Source organism: Mugil cephalus, chromosome 3 (genome assembly GCF_022458985.1).
Source record: "Mugil cephalus isolate CIBA_MC_2020 chromosome 3, CIBA_Mcephalus_1.1, whole genome shotgun sequence".
Taxonomy (NCBI): domain Eukaryota; kingdom Metazoa; phylum Chordata; class Actinopteri; order Mugiliformes; family Mugilidae; genus Mugil; species Mugil cephalus.
The window spans coordinates 12,573,271-12,601,011 of record NC_061772.1 but is presented as its reverse complement, the minus strand read 5'-3'; the positions used below and the strand labels follow the sequence as shown (position 1 = coordinate 12,601,011).

Sequence of the window (27,741 nt, the reverse complement as noted above, 5' to 3'; positions counted from 1 at the left end):
ATAAAGATCTTCTGAAAAAGACGAATCTAAACTGTCACCACATGAAGCTACTAGGACAACATTAAACACAGTCAGTGAAGATAATAATAGTCTAGACAGAAAAACCTCCAGCCCTGAGATTGGGAGAGTTATATGTCTTTGGGTTAAATAATGTTTTAAGCTTCAGTCAATGACAAAGCAATAGTTCTAATGAAAAGTGCAGATAATGAAAACATGGTTACAAATAAATAAACTGCTTTATACATTTGTTAAAATGAAAATGCAGTTGTAACTCTACTGTCAGGACAGTACCTTCTCTGTGACCGCCCGGGCGCATTCGATGAGCTCTCGCTTGGTGAAGCCATCGGACGGGATGATCTGCAGAGCTCCAGCCTTCTGCACCAGGAAGATACAGCCGTGACCGAGCTCCTGCACTCTGGTCTTGATCTGGAAACCAATCTGCACAAACAGCAACGACCGCACGACATAAATTTTACTGGTTAACAAAAATAAAGTTGCGTGCTATGAATGGCAGCTGCAGGGGTTGATCTGCAACAGAAAAACATAATCTTCCACACCACCAGAGCGGTTCAGTGGTTACGTCTGTGTCCGGGTGTCTGCCTCACCTCTTCTGGCTCAGCTGTATGTGCGGCCAGTCGCCCCTGAACGGCCAGCTGGCTGTAGTCCACGGTCACCTGAGAGGCCAGGGCTCCCAGCTCATCTGGACACGTCACCGATTTGGTCATCTGACGGATAAACGCATAACTGAACCTCAGCCCAAGATAAAGGACACGTTTGCTTCAATCATTGTTAGCAAACTTTGTTGGATTTTTGGTGAAAATATTCTTTAGAAACATGGTGAATTTAACTTGGAACTCTAGACTGAACAGGTTGAACTCTGAGGAAGCAAAGATGTGCTGAGAAATCAGAAATCAACATTTAGAACTTTAACTATGCATTGCTGAATGACTTGGCACAATGGTGACTGAGCCTGGATCACTGTTCAAAATATTTATACATTTATATATATTTATATTTTCATCATTATGGGTGTTCCCAGAGACATTTTCCAGAAATGCAGTATCAAGTTACGGCTAATGTAATCTTTACAAACAGATGTAGAGTACAGATATGAATATTAAGTCATCAGACAATAGCTGATGGGTTTGTAATACAATACCGTATTATATACTGCTGTTACAGCAGTACATGTTAAAAACATCTGGCTGGAAAACACAGGTTGAGTTTTATCAAGTATTCATGTGAAATGCAGTAGGTTTGTTAGTGAGCTTTAAACATTAAAAAACAGGCGTCTACAGAATAACACAAAAACAATCTAAAACAAAGTTCAAAAAAGAGTTAGTTTCCTTGAACTTGTTTCGCCTTCTTCAGTTGTAAATCATGGAGTGGAATTGTGATTTAACACGAACATCAGTGGGTCAGTAATGTTCAGATACTCAGCCGAAATTGGAGGAATTTATTTTGATCCCATTTCTTTCTGCAATATGGAACTGACGTTTTTGACGGCAGATCAGTTTGAAACATACCAGGCAGTAAAGGAACAAGAAGGAGCAGCCATAGTGAGAGGTTGGATGAAAATCTGCAGACAACAGACTGCACAACCTCCTCCTCTTTTTTTGTTTTGCTTCCTGCTGAATTTTCTAACCCGCAGTATTTACCTTTATCAGCCAGGAGTGAAGTGTTCAAAAGGCTACTTTAACACGAGGTAATAATTTAATTTGATTATTTGGCAGCTATAACAATTGCAGGTTTTTCTAATCTAATTGATAAAAACACATTTACAAGTCACATTCGCATTTTTCATTAAATGTTGTTTTTAAAAGGCTTACCATTTCCTGAGCGGTGACAGCAATAGCCTTTGAGTACTTCACCATACTGGTCTGATAATCCACGAACGAGCCCTCGGGCTGAGGCGGCGTACCTTCATCCAGCTGGGGAAAAGGCACACACAGAGTTAACATGACGCTGCATTTTTCATTTCAGGCATGATTTGTTTGTCCTTCGCGCACGAACATCTTCAAACAAGAAGACAATCAATCACTCGGCTCGTGAGCCGCAGCGACATATTAAATCTAATCCACCCTTCAATTAAACCAATTCTGCCAGGTGTGCAGGAATCAGTTGATCTGCAAACCAGCATTAATGCAGTTTCTATTTAAATAAACCCTCTGTATGGATGATAAACACTCATTATAATTTATCCACCAAATCCACTCTGTAATTACAGCTTGAAAAGGCATCAACTACAAAAACATTTCATCACCTGCTTCGCAGCGCAAACACTGTGCTTCTAGCGTTTCTGCTAAATTAGACAGTGTTCAACGCACGTGAGTGTCATGGGAAGGAGATGAGTGATGACGCCATGTGGGAAAATCACGCAGGCATCCAAATTCATCCACAACATCACAAGTACAAGATGTTCACTCCCCCCACGGCGCAAAGTAACACCATAAACCGCGCCTTCTTAGTGACTCTGAGATCATCAGCGAAGCCTTTTAAATCACCTCGGCTCAGCCCTTGGTGGAGACTGACCATTATGCCGATGGATTATCTAAGAGGATTATCCCCATTTAATCAAGTACGACGGGCGACACACAGACAAAACAAACACCTACAACCCAGCAAGCGGGAGGAAAATGAACCATTTTCATTAATTATTCATGGCGTGTTGCGAAGTCGATGCAAAGACGCCGCTCATTTCCTCCGTTGAAGCAGTGCATCTGAGGCACTTTTTCACCCCTGCGCATTTCACACTCAGAGAATAGCATCAGCTAATTACATCCCTCCTCACCCTCCTGCCTGTACCTGAGACAAAAGCTTTTTTTTGTGTGTGTGTTGCTTCACACCTTTGCCAGAAGTTTGACTGTTAATTGGAAAGATAGTCCAAATTGCCTGGCATGGGCTGAGAATGGCTGAGGTTGACAGTCAATTTCTCTATCCTTCAGTGGCTTGTTTTTGTGTTAGGAAACGGTGCGGTTGTAATCAAGATATTACACACAGCAACAGGAAATCATGGGCCAGAAAGAAAAAAAAAAAAACACCCAAAAAACTCTTAATTAGAAAATGATGGTTGTTTGTGTAAACCCTGGAACATACTAAGGAAAAGATTAAGAACAGTCGCTTCCCTGCCAGTTCCCCTGCACTTACTATGAGCCTCCAACCACTCGTTTTCATTGCAGTATTTTGGCTTTAGCCAACAGGGCCCAATCAAACCAAGATATCGTTGATTGGTCAAAATGTTCTACCAGATCTTTTATTGTCAGAGTACCAAAACACCCGACTTAACGGAGACCACTATGTAAGACTTACATTTACTGAACATTTACTAAAAGTCAACTCTGAACAAGCTGAACAGAAATTGCCGGTGTGATGGTATTTTATTAGATTGGACAAAGAGAAACAGGTGAATGTTGAGTTGGTACAATTTCTAAGGACCAGTGTCTTCTGTGGTTAAATCCTCTATCATGTTAGTACAATCTAAAATTCTGTGATGTGTAAAACATTGTCTCAAGTAAACACATTGGTGGCGTAACACATTCATTCCTTCATGCCGTTTCTGTCTACCGAGAGTGATGGATGGAAAGCGATAAATGTGAGGACCTCTTGGCTCAACAGAGGGTTTCGAATCATTTTTCCAGTGCAATTTTATTTATATAAACGCCAATCAAAACTCTCCCAAGGTGCAAAACTGTGGGTTACAAAACCCAGAGCCCGAAACTCTTATCATCTTAAAATAAACTTGATCAGATTTTCAGCCATAATATTTGTAAAGCAAATGAAGACAGAGCAGCAGCGTCGAACAACAGCCAGCTGGTGTTGGGCTGGTTCGATACTGGTGAAAGAAAGGCCAAATAAATTTAAACAAGGGCGAAATGCGCTCATCTAAATAAGACACCTGTTCCAAATATCCTTCAGCTGAGTACACAACAGCTGTGGCTGAGAATGTTGTCAAAATGGCCACTGGACGATTTGTTTTGAAAGTTGGCTACAAGGGAGAGACCCAGGATGAGGAAGTGTTTATTTTATTCTGCCTGTCCTGAGAACACCTCAGAGACCCGCAGGGAAAGATGGACAACACGTAAGAGGAAAGGAAGAATTGACTACTGTGGTCAGCTGCCGATAAGGAACTGAGTTCTTATTCGAGAACCAGAGAGTGAGCATTCAGTACAGCGTCAGTAAGGCCAAATTAAAAGCGTCTCATCCCATCACGACTCACTGCACCCACCTTAGCCATGGCCTCTGCGATGGACTCCACCATTCCTCCCACCATTCCCACCTCACTGGCAGCCTCATTCAGCGTCACCATAATGTCATCCACCGCCTCCTTCATCAGCTGAGCCGCCTCTGCTATGGCGTCATGGGTGTGCGAGGCCTGTGAGGAACGACACGGCACAAGCACTCGTGAAATGCTTGCACATGTATGCCCTTACTACGGCGTGGGTGCACAAAAAAGACAGTCGATTGTTTCCCCCGAGGCGCTGAAAACATCTTCAGATTGTCTTCTGGCGAGTCAGTTTTACATCAAGAATTGAATAGTGCACGCAAATGGTCTTGCCTTTGGATTCCCTCCACCCTCCTTGGCAGCGTAGAGCATCTGCAGGGCCGACTCCGCCAGAGTCTTAGTTTGGTCCAGGAAAGTCATCTGCTGCTGGTGGTCCTTCAGCTTGGACGCCACGCCCACGGAGGCTTTGATCAGCGGTTCAAAGTAGCCAGCCAGTTGGGTCACCTGGGGTAAACAGGCTTTAGATGAGCTCTGCATAACAGTGCTTTAGCCTACATATAACTGAATGCTGCATTCAGCAGTGCATTAAGAATGGAAAGGGTTTCAGTCTTTCTATCTTGTAAAGAAGCTACGGTTATCTGGCTACCTTGGATATGAACACTGACATAATGTTCTATTTCTATCATTAGGTGTTGATCTAAAATGACAGGATAATTATTACAGTATTACCTCTGTTAATTCTCCCCAAGCCTAAGAAAGTAATATTCCGTATTCACCGAATACTGCTGTTAAAACTTTGTTGCTCCACAGTTATAGTATAAAAGTAATTAACTCCCTGCCCTATATATACCTTGTGTCCTAGTTGGGAAGCTTCGCCTCTGGCTGCAGTGGAAACAGGGTCAATTAAGTGGCCGATTTCCTGCACAGTGGACGTCAGCTGCTCCTGTAGAGCCTGAAGAGAGGAAATAAAAAGAAATGAGCTTTTGTGTTGCTTTTTATTGGAGACAGAGGTGCGTTCAAAGAAGTCAGCAGGGACCTGCTAAAAGGCGCTGAAGAAAATGAAACCGAACGATACTTCGCCCTAAGCCACACTAGCTTATAATGTGTAGGCTTAAACTTTTCACAGTTCGGCATGCCTGCTGCAGGAGTCAAAACCTGTTCTGCTCATTTGCATTAAAAAACACTTATCTCAGGGTATAAGGACTCAAAGGGTTCAAACTTTACTGCAGAACTACTATTAGAATGAGCAAATAAAAAATACTGGTTTGCTCTGCAAAAGGATATGCATCAGTGGAAAAGAAGGAAACGTTCAGGGAGGGAGAAAGACAACCAGACAAAGACACACACACACACTCACAAAAAAAAAAGATAGCAGCGGTTGTCAACGGAAGGTATTCAGATATTTTCTGATGGTTGCTTACCTCCAGTGAGATGTCGTCTCTGCTGGGTAAGTTCTGGCTGACGGCTGCCAGAGAGGCCTGCTCAATGTCCCGGATACATTTGTTGATGTTATCAATTGAAGAGTCGCACTCCCGCTGGCCCGGAGCCTTGTCCCTGAGAATAGAAACGAGAGCAGGAAAAGAGGAGAAACAGAAAGCATTAAAATAGTTGGAGACCAAGGTGAGCGATGAAGAGAGGAAGCATCAAACATGGGAAGAGCAGAGAAGAGGGGCAAATGTTAACATAGCTAACTCTTATCAAAACAGAGGAAAGATCTGTCTTTTTAACATATTTTCCTCATCTCACTGCTGCTCAGGTTGCATCAGTTGAAATGTGGCCTGTGGGGTCTGCTCACTGCACAAGGAGATCAAGCCAGGCAGCCAAAACAGCTTTGAAAACCCCCTCGAGTAGCCTGAGGCTCTGGCCTCATGGGCAGAGTGAGTTTGTTAGACATCAAATGTCCATGCATGGTGGCACACTGAAAGTAGAAGTAAATGAAACCACCTCTTTGCATGTAATGAGTCCAACACAACTACGAGGCCGGCATTTTCAGGACGGAGGGTTATGTCATTTGTATTCTTTGGCACTGCAGAATATCACAGAGTTCTATTAAGGACCGGGCCAAAGTCCCAGTACTGAATTTGCAGTCTAAAAGGAAGACTGTGATAAGGCATCAGAACTGAAAGAGATGCTAAGCTGGCTGCGTGTGAATGCTAATGTGCAGATGTTCTGGGCTGAAGAGGAACCTTAACATTCAGAGCATTTGACGCTGGTGGGCATCTGTTTTGTTCTGATCAAGTAAAAAAGCATGAATGTAATGGTGCAACTTTTTTTTTTTTGAAGGATTTCATAGAGCAGTGTATACAGACACAATAACTGCATGAAAGCGGAGAACAGTGGTGTAGAAATTGGATAAAGGACTAAAATGATGATTGGGTGACTTCCTGGATTCTCCACTGGTTGCCTGGCAACCTTTCATTTAAAAACCTTATAACAACACCGCTGTTATAGCCGTTTACCCGGTTTTATTCCCTTCATTTTACCTAAAAGGTCAAACGGTTTCTTTTAATGTGCAGCCACTTTATCACTTCTGATTTAGTGTGTAACATTTACATAATTCTCATTCACTAACCGGATGGCTGTGATGAGACCCTTGATGGAGTCGGAGACGGTACGAGAGTGACCGGCCAGAACGAACCACGTGGGCGGGTCTTTGGGGTTGATGACCAGCGAACGCGCCGTTTTCAGCAGATAGGTAGAGCTGTCGAGCATAGCGCGCGCTGAATGGAGGATTGGCTCCTGTGCTGCAGAGCCCTAGAGAAAACCAAACAGCACTTAGCACACATAGCTAACACATTTAATTTTATGTCCTGTTTTTTTTTTTTTTTCTTATTGACGTAATAATGCAAGACCTCATTGCTGATTTGCGCTGGGATGCTGGCAAACTCTGGATTGGAAGCAAATGTTGTCAGGTTTTCCACAGCTTCGATTAGTGGGGCAGTGGCAACACGACACCTGTTCCTGTTCTCCTCTGAGAAATCACCATCCAAAGCCTAGAAAGCGACAGAGCCGGAATATAAATGCTCAGGAAGCAAATACGATTACCTATTAAGCCATCAAAGCCAAGAAGAAAGAATGAAACAGACCAAAGAAATAATTATTTTTTGGCAACAAATGCGACCTGAATCACAACCAACTCTCATCCAGTCCTACCTTGATGGTCTTGACTAAGTTGGCGGTGCTGTTGGCCACCTCCTTGGCAGACTGGACAAAGTGCCTCTTGGCAACCGGGTTGGTTGTCTTGGAGGATGCCAGGCGGCAAGCGTTGCACAACGCCGAGGTGTGCTTAGCAACAATGGTGGCTGCTGAGAGCACCTGTCAAATTACAAGCAATCAAATTGTGAATTAGAAGCTTTTACCTAAGAAATAATACAGTTAATTGTCAGTGACACTTCACATAAAATGCCTCAATATAAATCATAACACTGTCAGTCTATAGGGTCCAGGCTTTTCTCTCACTTTGATCACATTGTCTCTGCTGTTCCTATCTCATAACGCCAAAAAAGAACAGAGGGATGACATGCACAAAAGATGAAGCCAGTCAGGAGGCTCACCACTGTCAGAATCTGTGAACAATGTGTTTTTGACAGTAATATCTCTACAAACTAAAAGGTATTTATGTTTAGAATAATGAATAATTTCCCTTAAGAGGGAACAGACTGACGGACGGAAAAAGACGTACGGAAGGCTGATTAGGAAGGCACATAATTAGGCAAAACTCTGCTAGTCCATTGCTGAGGAAAATGAAGCTGCTAATGAGTTAACAACAACAGCAGCAACTGGCTTGAACAGTTGGAGGATCAGGTGTTTGTGCAGCGCTTTATGCAATTTTATGAGACAAAAAATGGCTTTGCCTACTCCAGTTTTCTCCAATTCTCTTTCCGAGCAGCTCTGTTCAGTACGAGAAGCTGCTTCTATTTACACACGTAAAATGTGCACAGATGCGTCTTCATCCACATTAACCCAGAGGACAGGAACAAGTGTAATAGAAAGCTGAGGTGCAATAAATAATATTAAAAGAATCAATAACAGCAGAGGTTTCATTTTTTTTTCTAAAGGGTTTAACGCCATACAAATATATGAACACACTAAGCTGTTCCTGTTATAATAAACACCTCACTGACAGTTTTTTGGGCGATGCATGTACAGATAATGTTATGCATGCATGTACCTGGGAGGGGCTGGATTCTGGATCGACAAGGTTCTGACAGGCCATCTGGATTGCCTGGTTGGCTTTGGCGAACTGGATGGGATCCACTAAGCCCTGGTGTCCTGCCTGACTGTTAGGGTCAGACACGCCCACCAAGTAGGAGGCCTGTGGCAAAGAAACGCTCGTCATTAGCATTCACTAGCTTCACTTAACAGTTCCTGTGCTGTGGAAAGGGGCCCTCTACGTGCTGTACCTGCCCCGCAGCTTCGGTGAGGCCGCACAGGGCTTTGGAGGCCGACCCCACGCAGTCTCCAAATGCTGGCACATCTCCGGTCTTGCAGTTCTGAGAGATACCAGCCATGGATTCTCCCAGCACCTGTGCAGGGGCGCCATCATTACAAAGAGAAGATAAGGAGGAATGCTAAGGACGTTAACCTCTATGTGTGTGTGTGTGTGTGTGTGTGTGTGTGTGTGTGTGTGTGTGCGCCGTGCTTGGCGTTCTGATCCCTAGGCTGATGAAGTGCCTACCTTGGAGTTCTCCATCACACTCTCGATGCAGTCAAAGTAAGAGAGGTCATTGACCGGCTCATTGGGGTTGTCCAGCATTCCTCTGACGGCCTGAGAGATGAATGAAGTTTTACGAGAAATTCTGCAGGTTTCTTAATATTCTCCCAAGTTAGTGCCACATCAGATCATTTCTGTGTCTACTACGCAGGCCGTGGCGATTAACGTGTTAATGTGTTCCTACCTCCAACTCTCTCAAAGCGTTGTCGCACTCCTTCTGGCCAGGAGCCTGTTGTGTGCACAGAGTGATCAGCTGGTTGATGCTGTCAGTCACAGCCCTAAAACCACCAAGAAAAGGAGCAGAAATAAACAATAACACCTGTGTGAGCACATTTAAGGTTTTGTGCAGCATATGCAAATTTATTTTATATATTACTCTTTAAATATGTGAGATTGTTTTGCTGTTATTGTATTTTTTTTAATTACAGCGAGGGTGGCAGCTGCAATGAGAACCACTAAACCTTTGTGTTAGTGTTTGGACTTTCATTGTGAACAGATGTTTGAATGCTGATAACGTGAACATCAAAACAAGCCACACTTTCCCTCATGTCTCTTTCTTTCCTTTTTTTTTCTTTTCTTTTAGCCGATTAAAAAACAACTGGAACTCCGATAACCAATAGGATTACAATATAATTCTCATTTTACTGGCTTATTATTTGCTGCCAGTTGTCTGATCTAAGGATCTGTCGGGCTAGAACTGCCATCTCTGAGATGGAAGGATGAGAGCTCCATTTGGCGTCAGTTTAATATGGATTAAAAGATTGACAATGTATCATGGTACCTTGCAGCGGCAGCTAGCAGGTTCTTGGCATTTGCAGCTGCTGGGTCCACAGACAGACTTTTAGCAGCCAGCAGTAGTTTGCTTGAAGCCATGGAGATGTTCTTCAGGTTTCCAATCACCTGAACCTGGTCATCTTTTTTCTGTACGGACACAACGCCATTTAATCATTTGTGATACAACTGTGGTACCAAGTGTTGTTTTGATCACTTTCTGTTATTGTGGAAGTGATACCGACCTGAGTGTGGCCAGCCATTTCTATACCAGCGTCCAGGAACTCATCAAAGTCTTGGCTGAACTTCCCAGAGGCCACGGCCAGCTGGCTGCTGGAACCTCTGGAGGCGTGGACCACCTCGCCCGCCGACTGGTTCAGGTCTGCTGCTGTTTGGTTCAGGCCACTCTGAGCCTCCTGAAACGACTTTGATGCAGGAGGGATCTGAACGGGGCAAACAGAAGAGAGATTCAAGATGAAAGACTTCACCTGGAACTATATCAAAATCAGATCCTGATTTATTTGCACGCTTATGATCCCACATCCTCCAGTGATGTTTCCTTATCAACGTCAATCTGGCAAAGCTCTGGAGACTCACAAACCAAACTCACAGTTTCAATCAGCAGCTTCTTGCTGGCCTCCCCGATGCTCTTGAGAGCCATGTCCACATCCTTCTGACCAGGCAAACAGTTGACGCAGTTATTCAGGGAGTGAGACACAGCCTTGGCCACCTGAAAACACACCGCAGGGTCACAGCAGCCTGGGTTAGAAGGGGGAGCACAGGCTAAACCACAAACCTGACCTGTAAGTGTTCACAAGCAAGGATGTTATGGAGAAATCATGTGGCCTTTTTTCTATTTTTTTTAAATGAATGTCGCGCACATGACGACATAAAGGAGAAAAACAAGAGCCAATAAGACCTTAACTCATTTGTATCCCAAACCCTTTCCAGTAGAAACCAAACCAAATGATGATTCTAATCTTTTTGCATTGTCATCACATAATTTATTCAAGGCGACAAAGCATTAAATAATTAAAGCACTTTCCTTATAAAAGTGCCACCAGGTCCCCACCTAAATTTGACAGGTGTTCATTTTAACAGATTACCAAGCAAACATTCACCTAAACATTATTCATTAAATATGAAGGAGGAAATAAAAAGAAGCGGCGTTCTTTTTTCCTTTTTGGGGTATCTTATTTCTTACATATTAACAGATTGTGCTTGGTCAGCTTAAAGAGTCACATTACTTCTATGTATCTTTGATAAAGCATTAATGAAGGACATACAAAGACTATATGAGGAGGGGAATATGTTATTAAACTATGAATGAAGTGGAGGACACAGGCAGCTGCTGGAGGGTTGTAACGATAGAGCAAATAGAGAGTTTTATTTTGACAACCTACGGTATAAATGTTTGAGAGCGTTACCTTTAGTGGGAAAAGTCCCAGACTCAGACAGAAGGATTGGACTTCCTTGCTGTCTTCCAAGAGTGACGTGCGGGATTGTAAAGAAATAAAAACTATACACCCACCTGTGCCAGACGCTGCTGGCTCTCGGCGTCTCCGGGGGAAATCAGTGCCTCTTTGGCCTCGTGAATGAGAAGTGCCGAGCCCTCCATAACGTCACGGGCCGAGTCCAGCATGGCAGCCGCAGCCTTGGGGTCCGTGGTGGAGGCAGCGACGCCACGGGCCGCTTGGGCGAGTGTCTTCAGGGCCTGTGCAGTTTCTCTGGCTGCTATTCCTGCACACAGGGTCAGAGGAACAGACGCTAGCTACATTCAGAAAAGCATCATTCACATGGTGGCAGGAGAATATCACTGTGTTCAGACTCAAATCATTAAAACTGGAAATAGATTTGTTTAATGTATTAAAACTCCTCGGTCTTGATTAATGTGCTGCAACAAGCATCACAAACAAAGGGGCCACAAGGTTGTCTGCCTCACAGGCATTAACCGACAATAAGGGCCTCGTGAGAAATGTAACATCTCATCTACAACACATCAGCTGGACGAGTTAAAGCTAATGGAATGAAGCTATATTATGTGTTCAAGCTAACAAGATTACTTAAAGGAAGTAAACAGGTTCTAGCCCGAGGAGGAACATCGCCTCAGCACCGTCTGCACCATCATGGAGCTGTTTTGGTTAAACACAGGTCTGTAAATGATACCAGCAGGACCAACCAGTGTAGTGTTCGTTTCCCTGTGCAGCGCAGGTGAGCAGCTGAGCCATGGACGATCCCACCGACTTAGAGGTGCTGCCTAGATCCTGAGCGCACTTCTCCAACTAAATTCGAGAAAAAGTGGGAGACAAATCAGCAGCTGCATTAGAAGGCGGCAAACTTGTTGCTCTGGTCAAATTTCTTTTGTGTAGCTTGAACTTAATGCATGTTGGATTTGACACCATATTTCTCACCGACTCTCCAGGCAGTGGTTTCAGTTGGGTGTTTACAGCAGCCACCTTGGCGTCTTGCAGCTCACTTCTCAGGGTTTGGATGGCAGTGAGCGCAGAGTCGATCTCCATGGGGCCGCAAGCCTCATGAGCCTAGGTAACGTAGTAAAGATGAAATGTACTCTGTCACACTTCAATGCAGAGTTTGTGCTTCTTTTCAGTTCAAAGTGGCATTAATTGTTTTTTTTTTAAAGTCACTTGGTAGGTATTTGTGGCCGTATTTCAGAGCTTTCTGGAAAACAAATTCAAAAATGTTGATGAATCATCCTGTACTTGGAGGGTGTAAACCTTTGTTCCTTCCAATGAAAGACTTTTGACTGAATGAAATTTAAATAATCGTCTTTCCCCAGCAGCATTGCCAGCTTTTACTACCAGGTCGAATGTGTGTGGGTGCGTGGGACCTGCTCAGGCTCCTGGAGCTTCCAGGAAAAAATGCAAATATGTGGAATCAAATAACCCCCGCTGCCACGTACATGCATGAGTCCCCCCACGTATCTGTGTTCTACCTTCTGCGCAGACGTCCTCAGCTCAGCCAGGCAGGTGGCCAGGTTCTTGGCACACTGACCCAGTTGCATGGCCGCAGCCTGATCCGTCACCGTGGGAACAGACGACTTGGCCGAGGTCACCATCTTACTACCGGGCTGTAGAGTTCAAGAGCAATACAAAAATTTATATTTTACTAAGGTAAAAAAGCTCAATAAAAAATAAGTGTTGCATTGCGTAAGTGCATGGACAACAGTTATAATGCATGTGCTGGTGTTTCACCAATAGGTATTTGTGTAATGCTGCAGTGGTACTGTAGCAAATATTACTGCAACACCACTGCTTCTTTTACTGCCTACTTACACCGAAAAGAGGTTAAGGCCTATTTTTAACGGGTCCCCACACAATATGAAACACTATTTATACTTTCAGCCTGGTTCTCAATGTAGGACTAATGTTACTCAGTACGGCCACATGAAGTTTTAGCATTCCTTTGTTAGGAATGCGGGGCTGCACCTGTAGGAAGTTCTGGCTGGCGATGATGAGGCCTAGTTGTGCGCTCAGGTCCTCTGGTTTGGCCTGACTGCCACGTACTCCCTGGACGAGCTGTGGGATGTGGTCTGCCACTGCCTATACGCACAGAACACACACAAACATACACAAATAAATATGGAACCTCACGTATTAACTCAGAATTATATCAGCGAAATCTAAAAATGCTCGACATTTAGCAGATAATGGAGACGTGATTGCTAAGGGTATGAAAGAAGAACGGTGTGAAGCTGGAAAGCTGGGCTAAGGGATGAAAAAAAAAAAAAAGAAAAAAGAAAAATGGGACCCGGCTGTCGACGCTGATCCTCACCTTACAGCTCTGCACCAGCTGCTGGTGAGCGGCGGTGTTCTTGTTGGAGGCTGCGGCGTTCTGAGCGGCAGCGATGGTCTGTGTGGCAGCAGCCGCAGCTTGCTTGGCAGCATTCTGTGGAGTATTAAGACACAAAAAGACATCCAGGTATGAAAAAATATGTCTGTGTCTGCAGCAAACCTCCGTCTTTACATCTGCCATCTTTTCAGTCTGGATGTTGTGTTAGAAGCTGTTGGATGTTCAGTAAAATGATGATGATTGCCCGATACTGTTGTTACATATGTAATGATAAGCTTATTATCTTCTGGGATACGAGCTGCATGATAAAATAAAATATTAAAAAAGATATAATTGTGAAAACTGTATGCAAACATTAAGTTTTGTTTGAGGTGGTATTAAGCAGAGAGTCAAACAACACTCAGGCGTAAAAGCCCATTTTCCAATATATTTGAGAATGTTCCTCTTTCTATTTGAGAAAAAATCAGCAAACCTAAATCTTTCTTAAATCTGCCTTGACATTTAACGGTGCAAAAACACGCCTCTGAAATCAACATCTCATATTCGCTGAGCTCTGGTGTCGGCTGATGCCTTTACTTGGACTTTTGAGGAGGACGACACGTCATTTTATATTCTGTACTTTAGAGACGGTGACATTTAGGCTTGGTGTTTGGAGATAATGCCACTTCTTCCACGTAAATCTTCACTGATTCCCGACTTCGTTGGGGTTTTGCCGTTTTCCCGATGTAACTTATTCTCTCGGGTCAAAGTGGAACGGCTAATCTGGCACTGCTGACCTCCAGCCTGTTGATCAGCTTCTTCTTGATGGCGTTCTGAGCAGCGGCGTTGGTGGCCACCCGCAGCCCCTCTGCGGCCTCCCTCAGCCTCTGTTGCTGGTCCTCATTCTCTGGGTATGCAGCAGCACCCTGAGGACACACACACACACACACACCAGCACATATAAACCTGGGGGGAAATGCTCACACATACATAAACGTCATCTAACCAAGCGCCGTGGAGAGATGAAACAACAGCTGCAGCACTTCACGCAGACGCCCACTTCTTTGTTGATGGCTAAATGTCAAGAGATGCTCTTTATTCATATCACCTGCCTTCCTCTTATTTTTATGCGTACAGCAGTAAGTTTACCGGCTTTCGTGGACGCTGATATTTCGCAGCTTCTCAACACCTGCTACTGGAGAGAAAGCCAAGCCTGCTGCCATAAATGAATCCATTGAGAACATCACCTGCAGCTACACAGGTAGGAGGACGTGCACGGCACCGGCCCAAATCATTAAGTTAACATTTAACTGCTGGTTAGTGAAGTCTCAATCACAGAAAAATCATCAACCAGTCTGACAACTGCGGAATCTGCAGCTGTCATCTGCCCGCTGGCAAACGCTGACACCATTTAAATAGAACACCCGATTTGCATAAATATTAAAAAGTGTCTTTTTCCTGAGGGCGTAACAATGTATCACATCCAATAATTTATCACGGGGAACTAGCCTTCAAAAGCAGAAGTCTGCTCAACAGCGATACAGTACATTTGTTTCGCTGGAGCAAACGGTGACCCGACGTAAGTTTTGAACAGGCATAAACACAGTCGATTAAAAAACACAGAAGGAATAACGTGCGTCAAATTAATTAATAGTTACCAAGGCAACAGCCGGCTAAAGTCTCCACTGACACGGATGGATATACAGCTGTGACGGGGACATGCCTGGATGCTGGAGGGCATCGTTTCATTGTGATGGTGGAAGTGGAGCGTTATTAATATCGGTGAGCGACGCGGTTGACGGATAACGAGACCGATGAGATAAAAAGTTTGGCCAGAGGACGACGAGATGAGAGTGCTCTCCAACAGTCCAGGGGGAAAGAGTAAAACGTCCTCTTTGACACTTTGTCGCCAACCCCGCGTATCTTGTACCTACTTTTATTGCCGATTCTAAACTCAAACATCCTCACTGAGTAATTGCTGATGTTTAGAAGAGCGACGGGTGTTTCTTTTATGCGGTCGTCTTGTTGCGTTTCTTCACTTACCGTATATTTGAGATTAAAGACACTAAATCGTGGCCTCCAGAATGAACCATTTTACAAACATAAAGATAAAGCTAAACCAAAACACAGTGAGGATGCTTCCTTTGAAATATTAAACATATTGTTGTAGCTATACTTTGTGTCATACACAGCCTTTGCCACGGGCTACGACAGCTTTTATAACAGCTATTATTTATTGATGTTTTGCTTTCTTTAAAGCCACCGAACTCCACTGACAAAAACAGTAATTTTACCTCTCTAATATGTAAGCAGTCTGGCAGCTTTGAAAAGAGCACTGACTGATATACGCGGCCAATAATTCACAGGACAGTCAACAGGGAACTTCTATCAGTAGTTGATCATATTTTGATTATCTGACATGCAGGTTTCCAGGACTGTGGACAATGCAGGTATTGACTTTTATACTTTAGGACCACTTGCAGAGAGACGCCTGGGGAGAACTGTTTGGGTTTTTATTGAAAAAAGTTTTAAAGGTTATCTTTTATTAAGGAATTAACACAAAATCACCTCAAAAAGTTTAATTCCTGGTCCTTTCCTTATCTTTTTTTTTTTTTTTAGATTTGAGTTTATGACAGCTTCTTTGGCATCTGGTGTTATTGAAAAGGTCACTTGGTGTGTATCTGAGAGAGTACCTGAGAACCACAATCTGGCCTTATAAATGCCATCATTGTCATTAAACTCTACAGTGTCAGTTATCTCGCTGCCTTTTATGAATAAAAGTTTGGGATGCTACTTTGGGCCTCTTACCTTCGCCGCCTCCACCATCCTGGCGGTGGCATCGGCCAGCAGTTTGGCAGCTGCCAGCAACTTCTTCGAGTTGTCAACGTCCACCTCGGCTTCTGCGTCGGACCGCATGGCGTTGACCAGGTCCGAAGTGGCCTGAGCCAACACCCGCGCCTGACGAACCATCTCTCCTGGGAGGGTGACGAGGTGGATGGAACAGGACGGAGGCAGGGGTGGAGGTGAGGGGAAGGAGAGAGAGATGATGAAATAGATTGAGTCAATAGATTTATACATTAGATATCGTATATAAGGCTTTGAAAAGTGAAGACAGTATCACTTGTGGACACAAGGTGCTGGATAAAAATAAAATAAAAATCTCCCATGCAAATAGAATCAACATCATCTAATTCGTTTGACGTGATCGATTTGGTGGTTGGTGCTTTTGAAATCATTTCCATTATTAAGTAGTTTTTAAGAATGGGAGGTATGTAGGGCTTGACCTTTTTGGTTTACCCCAGCTCCTCCTCTCATCTTAATATAGTTACATTTGGTTCCAAAAGGAAAAAAAATAAATAAATAACAAGATGGAGAAAGCCTAATGCCAAACCCGAGGGGATCAAAATGGTCTTCCGCAAACCAACGGATGACATTCCTGTGGCTTTGTCCATCGTTTTTATGAAGCCTGTGAATAAGTCAAGCGAGATCGTTTTGACGTCTCTCCAATGGGCCATTTTTCCTCTATGTTCCCATTTTGTTTTTGAATTCACATGCGCACACGGACTGGGTGATACACAAAACAGACCCATTACTGATGTGTTACACTGGTCAACAGATCAACAGGTGGCAGTGACATGTCAAAAACAAAAATTAAAAATATGTAGTAGACATGGACGTAGACAAGGCTGGATGAAAAATAATGAAAAAGACTAAATGATGTTGTCAAACCTTAGCGGAGCTCATAAAAATTTCAAACAGACAAACAGCATTGGTTTTTAATTTGAGACCATTAAACATCAAAGACGAACCTTTGAATAATAATGCGACTGATCTGGTTTTTCTATTCAAAGAAAGTTCAATTACTGTTAGGAAATTCTTAAAAAGACATCGGTGTCTCCTTGCTCATTACAGAAACGGAGGAATCTATGAATATGCAAACAGGTTTTTTTATTTTTAACATTTAAATACTGGGCACAAGAGGCCTCCCTCATCTCCGTTATCAGTGTACGTGCAATGCAGGCTTCAGGTTTCTACTGCGCATTTGCGATATCACCGACGCTGCTCGGGGGCAAACAAACAATTTTAGGGGAGCTCAGAGAAACCGTCTGCGTTCAGCGGATCTGAGAACAGAGAGAATCTGCTGCTGTCAAACGGAGAACATGCATCACTGATCACAGCAAAGCTCAAACAACCAGGAGAATTAAAAATGATCAGAAAATCTTTGTTTCTTACTCCCCTGATTGTATCCTGAGAATCAGACTAATTATGTAAGACAAAAAGGAAGAGGGAGAACCTGTGTGTCAAGTCAAACCTGGAGGACTAAACTATAAATCATACTGATCATACTCATACTGAAGTTGTACCTTTTTATTCTCGTCAAACTTTATTAGATTTTATGCCAGGTGTGACATAACCTGACATATCCGACACCGGGTCAAAGGCGTCACTCTCCAACTGGCTGTGTTTATTTAAGCCTCCGCGGAGCAAACAGCACTTCTACCCATCTGTCAGGCCAATCAATTTGCCCGAGTTGACCTCTGGGCCCTGACGTTCTCTGCGCATCTCTTTCTGTCTGTTGGACTCTCTCTGCTGTCAGACTTGTTAGAATCACTGTCAGCTTTTCACCGTGTCTTCACCGCGCCTGACAGCGGTCCATTCAAACCCGCTATCAAGGAAGTTTCTCTGAGGAGTAGCAGGGATGACGGGAGTGCAGATAACACAGTGAGACATCTTAAACTTTACAGCTGTGGTAAGCTGGTTTTAATGCTCAGATGTGCTGCTTTCGCATTCATTTTTTATGTGTCTAACGCAGGTAAGACGTCCCCAAATCACAGTTTTGAGATGTTGACGGTTGACTCTAACTGTCACCAGCAGGGTCAATGGCGCGGTTGACCTATTTGATCTATGTGTGGCTAAGCTGCGGCTTCTCTTCTGTCCATCACAGCAAAAAGCCCGTTCAGACAATGGCAGCAGCTGTGTTACCAACAAGATTATAAATGTGTCATACAATCTGAGCAGCTCTGGGAGTCTGTATTGTCCGACATGAGCAACACAAGAATACACACATGCTAATAGTATGCGGATACACCATTACTGCGTCAATCAACTTGGTAAGGTTGACTGGTGATTCTAAATGGTCTGTAGTTGTGGACGTGAGAGGTTGTTTGTCCGGTAGACTGGCTACATCTTCCTGACCCAGAAGATAAGCAGTAAGAGAAGATTATCCAGGCTGGACTACTTTAGCTTCCTCTACTCATTGTATTTCCCAGACCACCATCTCCTGCCTCCAACCAGTCCAAAACACTGCTGCTATATAAATTAAGTAAACTTAAACTGGATGGATGGATGATATCACTTTAGCATGTTAGCTGATCTTTTGATTAGAACTAAACCGTTAGCTTGAAGTCAATTAATTTTAGATGTATTTCCTCATAAAATAAAGTTTTGGGCAAAGTTTGCTTGCAAAGTTAACCTTGACAGGGAACTGAATGTCCGTATTGGATTTAATGACAAGCCAATTAACATCTGACATGGTTTCCTTGGTGTGGAAAAAGAGGAAAAGTCTTGAACTCCATAAATGAGTAAAATTAATGGAAAACCTCCAAAAGTAGACGGCTAATTAATTGCCAATTGACTCTCTGTAAATGGCAGTTAATTAACCAGTTCCTTAACGAGAGCTCTGTGCCTAATTTCCTATCAAGATTTTTTTAACAAGTGCATCGAGTTCAACACTTTTCAGTCTGTATTTCAAAGCATTTAATATAGGTTTTTTAAAAAAACTCTCCCCTTGTGGACTCACCTGCGTCGCCCATCGAGCTGAAGATGCTCTCAGTGACGGTCATGATGGTGTCTGTGGCCTGGTCGTAGCGTCCAATCGGCTCTCCTCTGGAGGTGTACTGACGAACGTGTTGCAGGAGATCTCCCAGAGCCTGACTAACCACGCTGGCCGCTGCGCTCACCTGCGATACGGGAGACACACATGATTAATGCACTTCTTCAGAGGCATTACTTAAATGGCTGTGGTGGTTGGATACTATATTGACTGAAAGATAACGTCGTCTGTCTCCATTTTTAGGATAAAAAATCTAAGGTTGTGAGGAAAATTTAAAAAAAAAATACATAAAAATGTGTAATCAACCAAAGATTTTGCGACCCACCCGCAGTACCTTTGCGGGCCCCTAGGGGTCGCAGACCCCCTGTTGAAGACCTAAAACACATGTTCTACGTATGTAACAGGTTTGATAAAACCATCAGGGCCCTATGATCACAATTAGAAATGAGCAGATAACATATTTCGTAGAATATTTTAATCGATCTTTTGGGGGATTATTGAATTTTCTACAATTTGCAGAACAGCATCACGCCAGCCAAACAGAAACTTTTGGAGGGTCAGGAGATTTCCACTTTAAAACTATTCTTCTACGAGCTAAAATGTAGACGAAACCATTTTTCTTGTTCACACTGACCTGTTTGAGGAGCTCTCCATCCTCTGTGGCTGAGAGGCAGGCCTGGACGCAGCTCTCCACTGAGCGGTCGACCAGCTTTCCGGCTTCTATTAGCTGCTCCTGACAAACTGGGGAACTGATGGTTGGACTCACCACCTGGTATGTAACAGTGAATGGGGAACAAAGGATATACAGTGAAAAACAACGGAAACATAAAACAGTCACCTTCTGGGATCCTGGGACCAGGATCGAATCCCAGCAGTGACAGAAAGAAATGTGTGAGAGTTTATTGCGTTTCCTCCTAACATTCTCCACTGAAGCACCACTGAGTGAGGCACCTAACCCCCTCAAGTGTGCCCACTAGGCTGCACAGCCATTTGTGTATACGCAAAGGACAAATTTCTGAGACTGTAAAAAGCACAGCGACAATAAAGAACCTTCTTATTGTTATTTTACACTGGAATAAACACCCTCCCATAACACTCTATCATCATTAAATCACAAATCTCATTCCACAGAGAACAGGGGGAACAGAAAGACAGAGGGAAAAGGAGATTTGAGAGGGATTCAGCAGATGGTTCTTATCACACAGCCATGTGGAGAGGTGAGGGTTTGTTTAGTAAATGCAACCATTCACACCAGGAGCCAGGAGGGCATTTTAAACTAATTAGAGGCATGTGGGTTGTACAATTAAGGATGCACAGACATGATGAGGGCACAGGGTATTTAACTGTGCCTTAGTGCATCCTGAAAAAACTCACTCCATTTTGTGCTGCAGATAGGTCATTTTAATATGTGACATGAATCTCTGTCAAATCAAACCATTATGTGCTTGTGACAATGATGAGTTATTATCATGAACTCAACCAAATAGGTTCCTGAGCAATATCTTTATACCAGGGCAAGTGTATCATTCAAGCAGCGGTGTATCGTTTCTGTGGATTTTGGGGGAGATTTGAGCATATCGTACAAATATTAATGTACTCCAATGATGGCGGACTGGGTTAGTGAATGAACGGGGCTCTCAGGTTTCCTGGTATCAACCCACTTGCCAAATAAACGTATTCTTGTACCTTGGCACATGCCACCAGCTGGGAGGTGGACAGAGCGCACTGTGTGGCGGCGGCAATGACCCGGTTCTGGAGGACAGTGTCCTCTGCAACCTGGGCCACGTTCTTGGCCTTCAGCACCAACATGGCCGCTGCGTTGGCCACTGCTTTGGCCAGATTCATCAGGATGTCCTACAGCAAGAAGAAAAAACGTAATGTACCTGCACGTGCACGCCGCTTTGACCTTGCTCTCGTACACTGGTGAAAAATACAACGGTGTTAACACTGGAGCAGCACACAAAGAGGTTTTTACACAGGACAATTCTGTGCTCAAGGGATATCCTTGTAGTGTTGAGAACTCAATCAAATAATGAGGTTAGCAATTATGCATGCTTATTTGCACATTATAAACACTAACTACATGAGTCTTCCCAAAGGTGCAGCATCAATAGTTAATCTACATTTTCAAACCATATTTAACACCTTGTTTGTGTCATCGCTCCTGAATTGAATTAAACTGAACTGAACTGAGCAGGATGATGTTGTGTTGACTTGATCTTTGTCTAACTACTAAACACACACAGACACACTATTTAAACTAAGGCATGGAGTTAAAATATGAAAGCAATGTTCCCCTCATATGCCAGTGGACACAGTGTGATTCTGATTAGAGGGGTTTTCTCTGAAGGCAGTGATGATGATGAATGGCTGCTGCGTTACCTGGAACCTCTCATCTGTCTCGTTCTCTCCAATCTGGCGCAGGAGGTCTCCACTGGCCTGGCCGATGCTGCCTGCTGCTGTCAGCACAGTCTGTCTGGGCTGCAGAAACACACACACGGAGAAAACCACCAGGATGTAAAACTGTATTTAAACCTCAATCTCGCATCTTGAGCTAAAGCTCCTACTTCACTCAGTCACATGGCGCGACTGACGGACGGCCTTTATTCTCTGTAAAAGACTACCCATTATCTTTCCAAATACCTTCATGCATTATGCACATGTGGTTAAAGCTCGAGAGTCGTCCCAAACCAAGATGTGCAGATTTCCGCCCAAAGACTGTACAGTACATTAGCTTCTGAATGATTCTTTCACAACAAAACAACCAACTCTTAATAGACCTTGGGCGAAAAAGTCCTGCAAACCAAGCAGATGCAAGCCACATTTGCATGAGTGAATAATTCACAAAGTGTGCTTTGATGTATTTTTAAGCCGTTTCAGCTCAGACTGTGTCTTGGGTCTTTATTCAGATCACCCAGGAAATTTCTGTTAGCTGCAGTCGCTGAGCTGCGGAGGATGGTAATGTAATTATGTAAGTGTAACACCAGAGGAGACACGGCATTATTATGAGTTGACACTTCGTCTCAAGGAGCCCTGCGAGAAATTTAATCAGCTTTTTTGGGATTGGACAGAACAAGACAATGTGGTGACAAGTTAGTACACCGTTAAAGACACGTGGTGAAAGGTTCGGTTGGACTCGGACATAAATGTCCCCTTTCTGCCCTTTTTACAACGTTATCTACTCTACTCGTGTGGTCTCTCCTACGGCTTCGGTCTTAGGTCGTTTCTACACCTTCAATCACTCCGCTCAGATTTTCCAGTTTTACACGTTAGCATTGGTTCTGTTAGGGCGCCAGATAAAAAAAACAAAAAAAACAAACAAAATGAGACGAGTAAGAGTGAAGGAGATGGATATGACCCTAAGGCACATTTTTGCTCACCTCTCCAGATGCCGGCTCCACAGCCTTCAGCAGGTCAGACACGGCCCCTGCTAGCGTCCTGGCAGCCTTCATCAGGTCGTTACCTCCTCCCACGTCGTCGTCCATCAGCGCAGCCAACAGCTTCACACCCTTTGACATTTCAGTCAGGTTGGAGGAAATGGTGGTGATGGCGCAGCCGACTGCTGTATAGTCCGTGTCAGTGGGATCGCCTGGGTGCGGGGAGAGAGGAGAGACTGTGAGAGAGCATCCGAAAGGGAATAAAATAAAAAGTGCCATTGCCCTCCAGTAAGTCTTCTTAACATTCAACCAAGAGCCCAAAATATTAGTTTTAAACCACGACTAGAGACTCGGTAGGCACACAAGAGTCTTTTTTTTAGAGTGGGAAAAAAAATCCAGCAAGAGCCAAGCAACACTTCACCAGCTCCCACTCTCCAAACCACAGCGAGATATGAGGGAACTATTAAGAGTTTACACAGGTTCTACCATGATGGTAATGAACACCAGACTGGTGGAAAAGTTCTACTTTAAAGTCACTAACTGGCCAAATCATTTTAACTGCAGAAAAAAAGCACCCCCTAAAATTTACTTGTAAAAGCGTGGGTGAAAAATCGTTACACTTTCACCTGCTTCCGAAGGGACTTGGGACTCATTTACATTTAATTTTCAGTAAATTCCAGAACGAGACAACACACACTGGTGGTGTATTTAATATAACGTGTAACAAATCAGTCACTGATTCATGCTGAGGGATGTCGGAGCCACTGACCTGCTGTGAGGTTGACAACGGAGGCCGTTCCTGCAGTGATGGCGTCCACCTGGGAGTGGATCTCATGCTTCGACTCGTCCATCTTGTTTTGAATCCAGACCTTGGATGCCTAAAGAGAAACCACAAACAGCAACAACTTAAACACGGTTATCGTGTCGGTTAAACTGTTCGGTGTTATTACTGCTGTGTCCATTGAAACTGATGCCGTAATATTATGTAACAGAGTGATGTCTGAGAAGTGTATAATACCATGTCCTGTCCCAGTGGTGGCAGGTTGTCAACCTCCCCCAAGTCTATCTGGGCCTTCTGTACAGCCTGCATGCTGGTGTTGATGGTTCCCATCAGAGCCTGCTGTGCCGAACTCTACACATACGAGAAAGAAACATAAACAGACGCAGGGAAGTCAGGAGGGATTTTTTAAATTAACTCAGCAAAGTGAAGAATAAATACTTGTGTTTGTGGGTCTCGCTAAAATAAACTCTTCCTCAAGAGGCTTTAACAGGATTTGAGGAACGATAAATAAACATCACACGGTTTCTGCTCCCACCGTTCTTACCAGAGGTGGCATGTGTCCACGGTGCATCTGACCCATTGTGATCTGCTGTTGAGCAGATGGCATGGTACCCATGCTAAGTGACTCTGTGCCAATGGAGCCGGAGCGGATCACCCCTGGCAGCGCCACAGAGCCGTGCTCCACCCGGCCAACGCGGTTGAACTGCTGCTGGAGGATGGTGGACCTGCAAGTGAGCCAACAGGCAGGCAGTCGTTACGGAATCTGAAAGTGGCAATACTGCGTCTATGAAATAATCAGCACGCCTGTGAATCCGTGAATGCACCATGAGAAAAAATAGAAGAGGGCATGTTTCTGGTTCTCGGCGGAGTGACTGTGGGACAAATTCAGCAGCAGGCAGTGAACATTTGTGACAGCGGGCCGCTAACACAAAGCAGACCGCGACTGCAAAGTCTTCCCACTGCGCATTTCTGGAAGACAAAGGTTTGTGTTGTTGTTCCAGTGATAAGGCCTTCCAGAGTCTGGCTTGCTGTGTGTTTGCAGTATTAAAGACTTTTGCCGTCGGCCCTGTGCGCCAGCCAAGATGAAAGAAGGGGAGGAAAAAAAAATGCAATAACAATTGTTGCAAATAGTCTCTCAGATGAAGGCAGGAAAGCAATATTAACTGAAGCTTGACAGGAAAAGGGGCATCAGTTACGCACCAAGAGTTCACAGTGGGTAAATAAGCTAATACGCATCTAATCAGGAAATGTTCAGATATAGCCTCTGCCTGTCCGGTGCGGTGAAATTTCATTGCATAATGATTATCTTTCAGGATAAAGACCAGCTAAGGAGGTGGTCCTGTAAGAAAATTAGGTTTGGGGAGATGGATGTTTGAGCTGTGGTTGATGGCAGAGCGGAGATTAAAAAAAAAAAAAAAAAGAAAAAGAAAGAAGAAAAAAAATCTAAGCTCATCTAAATACCTCATCTTGTGTTGTTGGTGTATGAGAAGGCTTTGCATGCTGCTATTGTGCCCATAGTCCACATTTCATCATATGACAGTTTACACTTAATTATGTCATTAAAATAAAGCCAGGATTAAATAGGAGCTTCTAATTAGGGCTAAAAAACAACATACAGTCAGAAAAATCACTGGCTTTGCAGGTCATCAAAACACTGTACTGCACAGGGCAAAGGCCAAAATCAGAACTGCTAGCGAAGATAAAATAATAGTGTGTGTTTGATAGTTTTGCTAACTTGCATACTTTTTTGGTGACACAGATTCTTCGAGCATGGTTGACTCCTCGTCACCTTCTAATCCGAAGCGGTCCTTGCTTTGTTTCTGCAGGAGAGATAACAACAGAAGAAAAATTCGTTGGAGCAACTCAGAGCAGGAAATTACTCTCAGATTGCTGCATGTGCACTAGGTTTAGGGCACACGAGCAAAGGCTAACACTCATTCCATTCTTCCCTTGAATTTGTGTGAATTTGTAAAAATGATGCGACGCCTCTGCAAGTGGCGTTTAATTGAGCTCATCATCGAAGGTCAGACGTTCCCTCAAAACTACGCAATGCAGCGTACCTGTGCTTCCCTTTATGTACTACTGCTATGACATGACATGGTGAAAAGGCTCTATCAGACATGAGCAGATCTGAGAATGGATCTGCCACCGGAGGATATTGATTCATTGGGATTCATCAGTGCCTCTGGAGATAAATGTCTCACTTTCTTGAGGATGATGTCGATGTAACCGGCGATGAGCTGCGAGATCTGTTCCCCTTCAGTGGTCTGCACCGAGTAGTAGCTCTCCTGGTACTCGCCAAAGTCCTGCACACACACACACACACACAGACCCATTTTAAAGATGCATTTAATGCTGGCTTCTAAGGAAAGTAACCAGTACAGCATGTATAACCACTGGCTAAGGATTTACAGTGAGGATTAATATGAATCCATGGACACAGTTGGTCTCAGATAGATGCTGCACATTGTGCTGGCTGATGTGAAACTGCTGCAACACACCAAGAGTCAGATTAACCCAACAGCCATCTTGGGGCAGAATGGATTTCTCAAAGGAAGCAGGGCATTGCTTTGTTTTCTAATTACATACCAATATTATAAAGCATGTTTGTCAGTGTGCTTCAAATTGTCACACTTTAAATTTAGTTCAACTTTAATAATGTAACATCAATAGTAAAATTGTCTTCGGATGCTTTCCAGAAAAGTGAAAGAGTCAGCAGAGGAACATTCATCCATGCATCTGGTTTACTGATACTACTGATAATACATGATACTTGTAGATGATGCATTACACTGGAAGACTGATAGTGAACAAAGAGGGCGGAGAGACGCACTAACTGCAGAAAAGCTTAGGATAAATATAAAGATAATCAGCAGCACTGAGGTAGAAAACAATGTCAGTGAAAATAGCCTTCATATCAAAGGAGAGTAAGCTGGCCTACGTTTGAGGTTTGGTTGTGACGAACTGTAAGCAGTGAACTCTGTTAAAGGATAAATGAATAGCAAATCAAACCTAAAATCATAAAAACACACAGACCAAGACTGTGAATCAGTTGAGGATTAACAGCAGGAAAGACGCGATGATTTAACAGAGACACGGAGATTTCTAGATCTGCAAGATTAAACCCATACCACTGATTGACTCTGGCTGCTGACACAAAGGAGGGATATTGACAGGGAAGACAAAAGACTCTTGTTAAATAAGCGAAGTGCACAAGAGAACGAAAGGACGGGCAGACTGAGCGTTATAGTGAATGCTTTATAGCCAAATGTGGGTTTCACTGTGGTTTTCACTTAGTATGGGAGAAAAAGGGAGTAGGGAGAAAATGCTCAGTATTCTGACTTCCTGTGATTAATGTGTCGTAAAGGTTCAGATTTTTGCAGGTTTTCACATTAAACCGTTGGAGTGAACGTATCTTACCAGGGTGAAGCTCTTAGGTGACGCCGCCCACCTCTTCACGGTAGTGAGCGGCCACTCCTGGACCACGTCTTTGGTTTTCTCGTCCACTCTCATCACAGACTCTTTGGTGATCCCCAAGAGCCGTGGCACAAGCTTGTTCTTACTCTTCATCTTTTCCTGCAGAATCATGAAATTTTACCATATAATGTTAACAGGCCTCACAAAAACACCATCGACAAATAAAAAAACCCATAGCATCATATTAAGGACTACATATTAGGACTGCAACCAGGCATCAATGAAGATGATCACTGACAACCCAAAAGCTTACAGTCACTTGCCAGTTTATTAGGTACACCAGTGAAAACTAATGCATACTAATGTTACAGTCATCCAGTAAATCTCCATGAAGGTGATGGTATTCAGCATTTGTTTAAAATAACTCAGAGCTGTTTTCATATTGCAGGCTTGATAAATTTTCGCAGTCCAAATCGTTTAATTCATAGGTCTTCAACCAGGGGTCCGTGACCCCTAGGGGGGCGTGCAGGTACTGCGGGGGTGGGGTCACAAAATCTTTGGTTGATTACACATTTTTATGTATTTTGTTCCACCCAATTTGGATTTATTTAAATATACATTGACGTTAATCCAACATATTTAAGACATATAAACGGAGGCAGAAGGTGTTATCTTTCAGTCAATATAGTATAATATAAAACACATATCGTAGGTAGGGGGTGCCTACGGAAACTCTCCATCAGTTTGGGGGTCCTTGGCCTGAAAAACGTTGAAGAACCCTGATTTAATTCAATACGATTTAACAGCACCACAAACTAAATGTTCCAAAATGATGAT

General features: G+C 43.6%; 1 protein-coding gene across 4 annotated transcripts in view; it reads right to left on the bottom strand.

The window, feature by feature from the left end:
* The window catches only part of tln2a (talin 2a), an 84,344-nt gene that overhangs the window by 12,765 nt on the left and 43,838 nt on the right, over positions 1 to 27,741 (bottom strand). For all 4 annotated transcript variants that reach the window (XM_047580235.1, XM_047580236.1, XM_047580237.1 and 1 more), the window contains exons 11-46: positions 26,908 to 27,063; positions 25,692 to 25,793; positions 25,231 to 25,307; positions 24,032 to 24,212; positions 23,725 to 23,838; positions 23,476 to 23,584; positions 22,710 to 22,918; positions 21,712 to 21,810; positions 21,016 to 21,183; positions 19,964 to 20,098; positions 19,297 to 19,456; positions 16,305 to 16,471; positions 14,294 to 14,422; positions 13,500 to 13,613; positions 13,154 to 13,267; positions 12,661 to 12,795; positions 12,119 to 12,247; positions 11,887 to 11,989; positions 11,239 to 11,447; positions 10,318 to 10,437; positions 9,953 to 10,150; positions 9,718 to 9,857; positions 9,121 to 9,214; positions 8,901 to 8,990; positions 8,626 to 8,748; positions 8,394 to 8,537; positions 7,376 to 7,537; positions 7,075 to 7,215; positions 6,795 to 6,976; positions 5,644 to 5,776; positions 5,073 to 5,174; positions 4,556 to 4,726; positions 4,226 to 4,372; positions 1,830 to 1,931; positions 606 to 725; positions 292 to 438 (exon numbers count right to left, since the gene is read on the bottom strand). In XM_047580235.1, the coding sequence (XP_047436191.1) occupies positions 292 to 438; positions 606 to 725; positions 1,830 to 1,931; positions 4,226 to 4,372; positions 4,556 to 4,726; positions 5,073 to 5,174; positions 5,644 to 5,776; positions 6,795 to 6,976; positions 7,075 to 7,215; positions 7,376 to 7,537; positions 8,394 to 8,537; positions 8,626 to 8,748; positions 8,901 to 8,990; positions 9,121 to 9,214; positions 9,718 to 9,857; positions 9,953 to 10,150; positions 10,318 to 10,437; positions 11,239 to 11,447; positions 11,887 to 11,989; positions 12,119 to 12,247; positions 12,661 to 12,795; positions 13,154 to 13,267; positions 13,500 to 13,613; positions 14,294 to 14,422; positions 16,305 to 16,471; positions 19,297 to 19,456; positions 19,964 to 20,098; positions 21,016 to 21,183; positions 21,712 to 21,810; positions 22,710 to 22,918; positions 23,476 to 23,584; positions 23,725 to 23,838; positions 24,032 to 24,212; positions 25,231 to 25,307; positions 25,692 to 25,793; positions 26,908 to 27,063 (4,926 nt within the window). The remainder of the gene's footprint in view (positions 1 to 291; positions 439 to 605; positions 726 to 1,829; positions 1,932 to 4,225; positions 4,373 to 4,555; positions 4,727 to 5,072; positions 5,175 to 5,643; positions 5,777 to 6,794; positions 6,977 to 7,074; positions 7,216 to 7,375; positions 7,538 to 8,393; positions 8,538 to 8,625; positions 8,749 to 8,900; positions 8,991 to 9,120; positions 9,215 to 9,717; positions 9,858 to 9,952; positions 10,151 to 10,317; positions 10,438 to 11,238; positions 11,448 to 11,886; positions 11,990 to 12,118; positions 12,248 to 12,660; positions 12,796 to 13,153; positions 13,268 to 13,499; positions 13,614 to 14,293; positions 14,423 to 16,304; positions 16,472 to 19,296; positions 19,457 to 19,963; positions 20,099 to 21,015; positions 21,184 to 21,711; positions 21,811 to 22,709; positions 22,919 to 23,475; positions 23,585 to 23,724; positions 23,839 to 24,031; positions 24,213 to 25,230; positions 25,308 to 25,691; positions 25,794 to 26,907; positions 27,064 to 27,741) is intronic.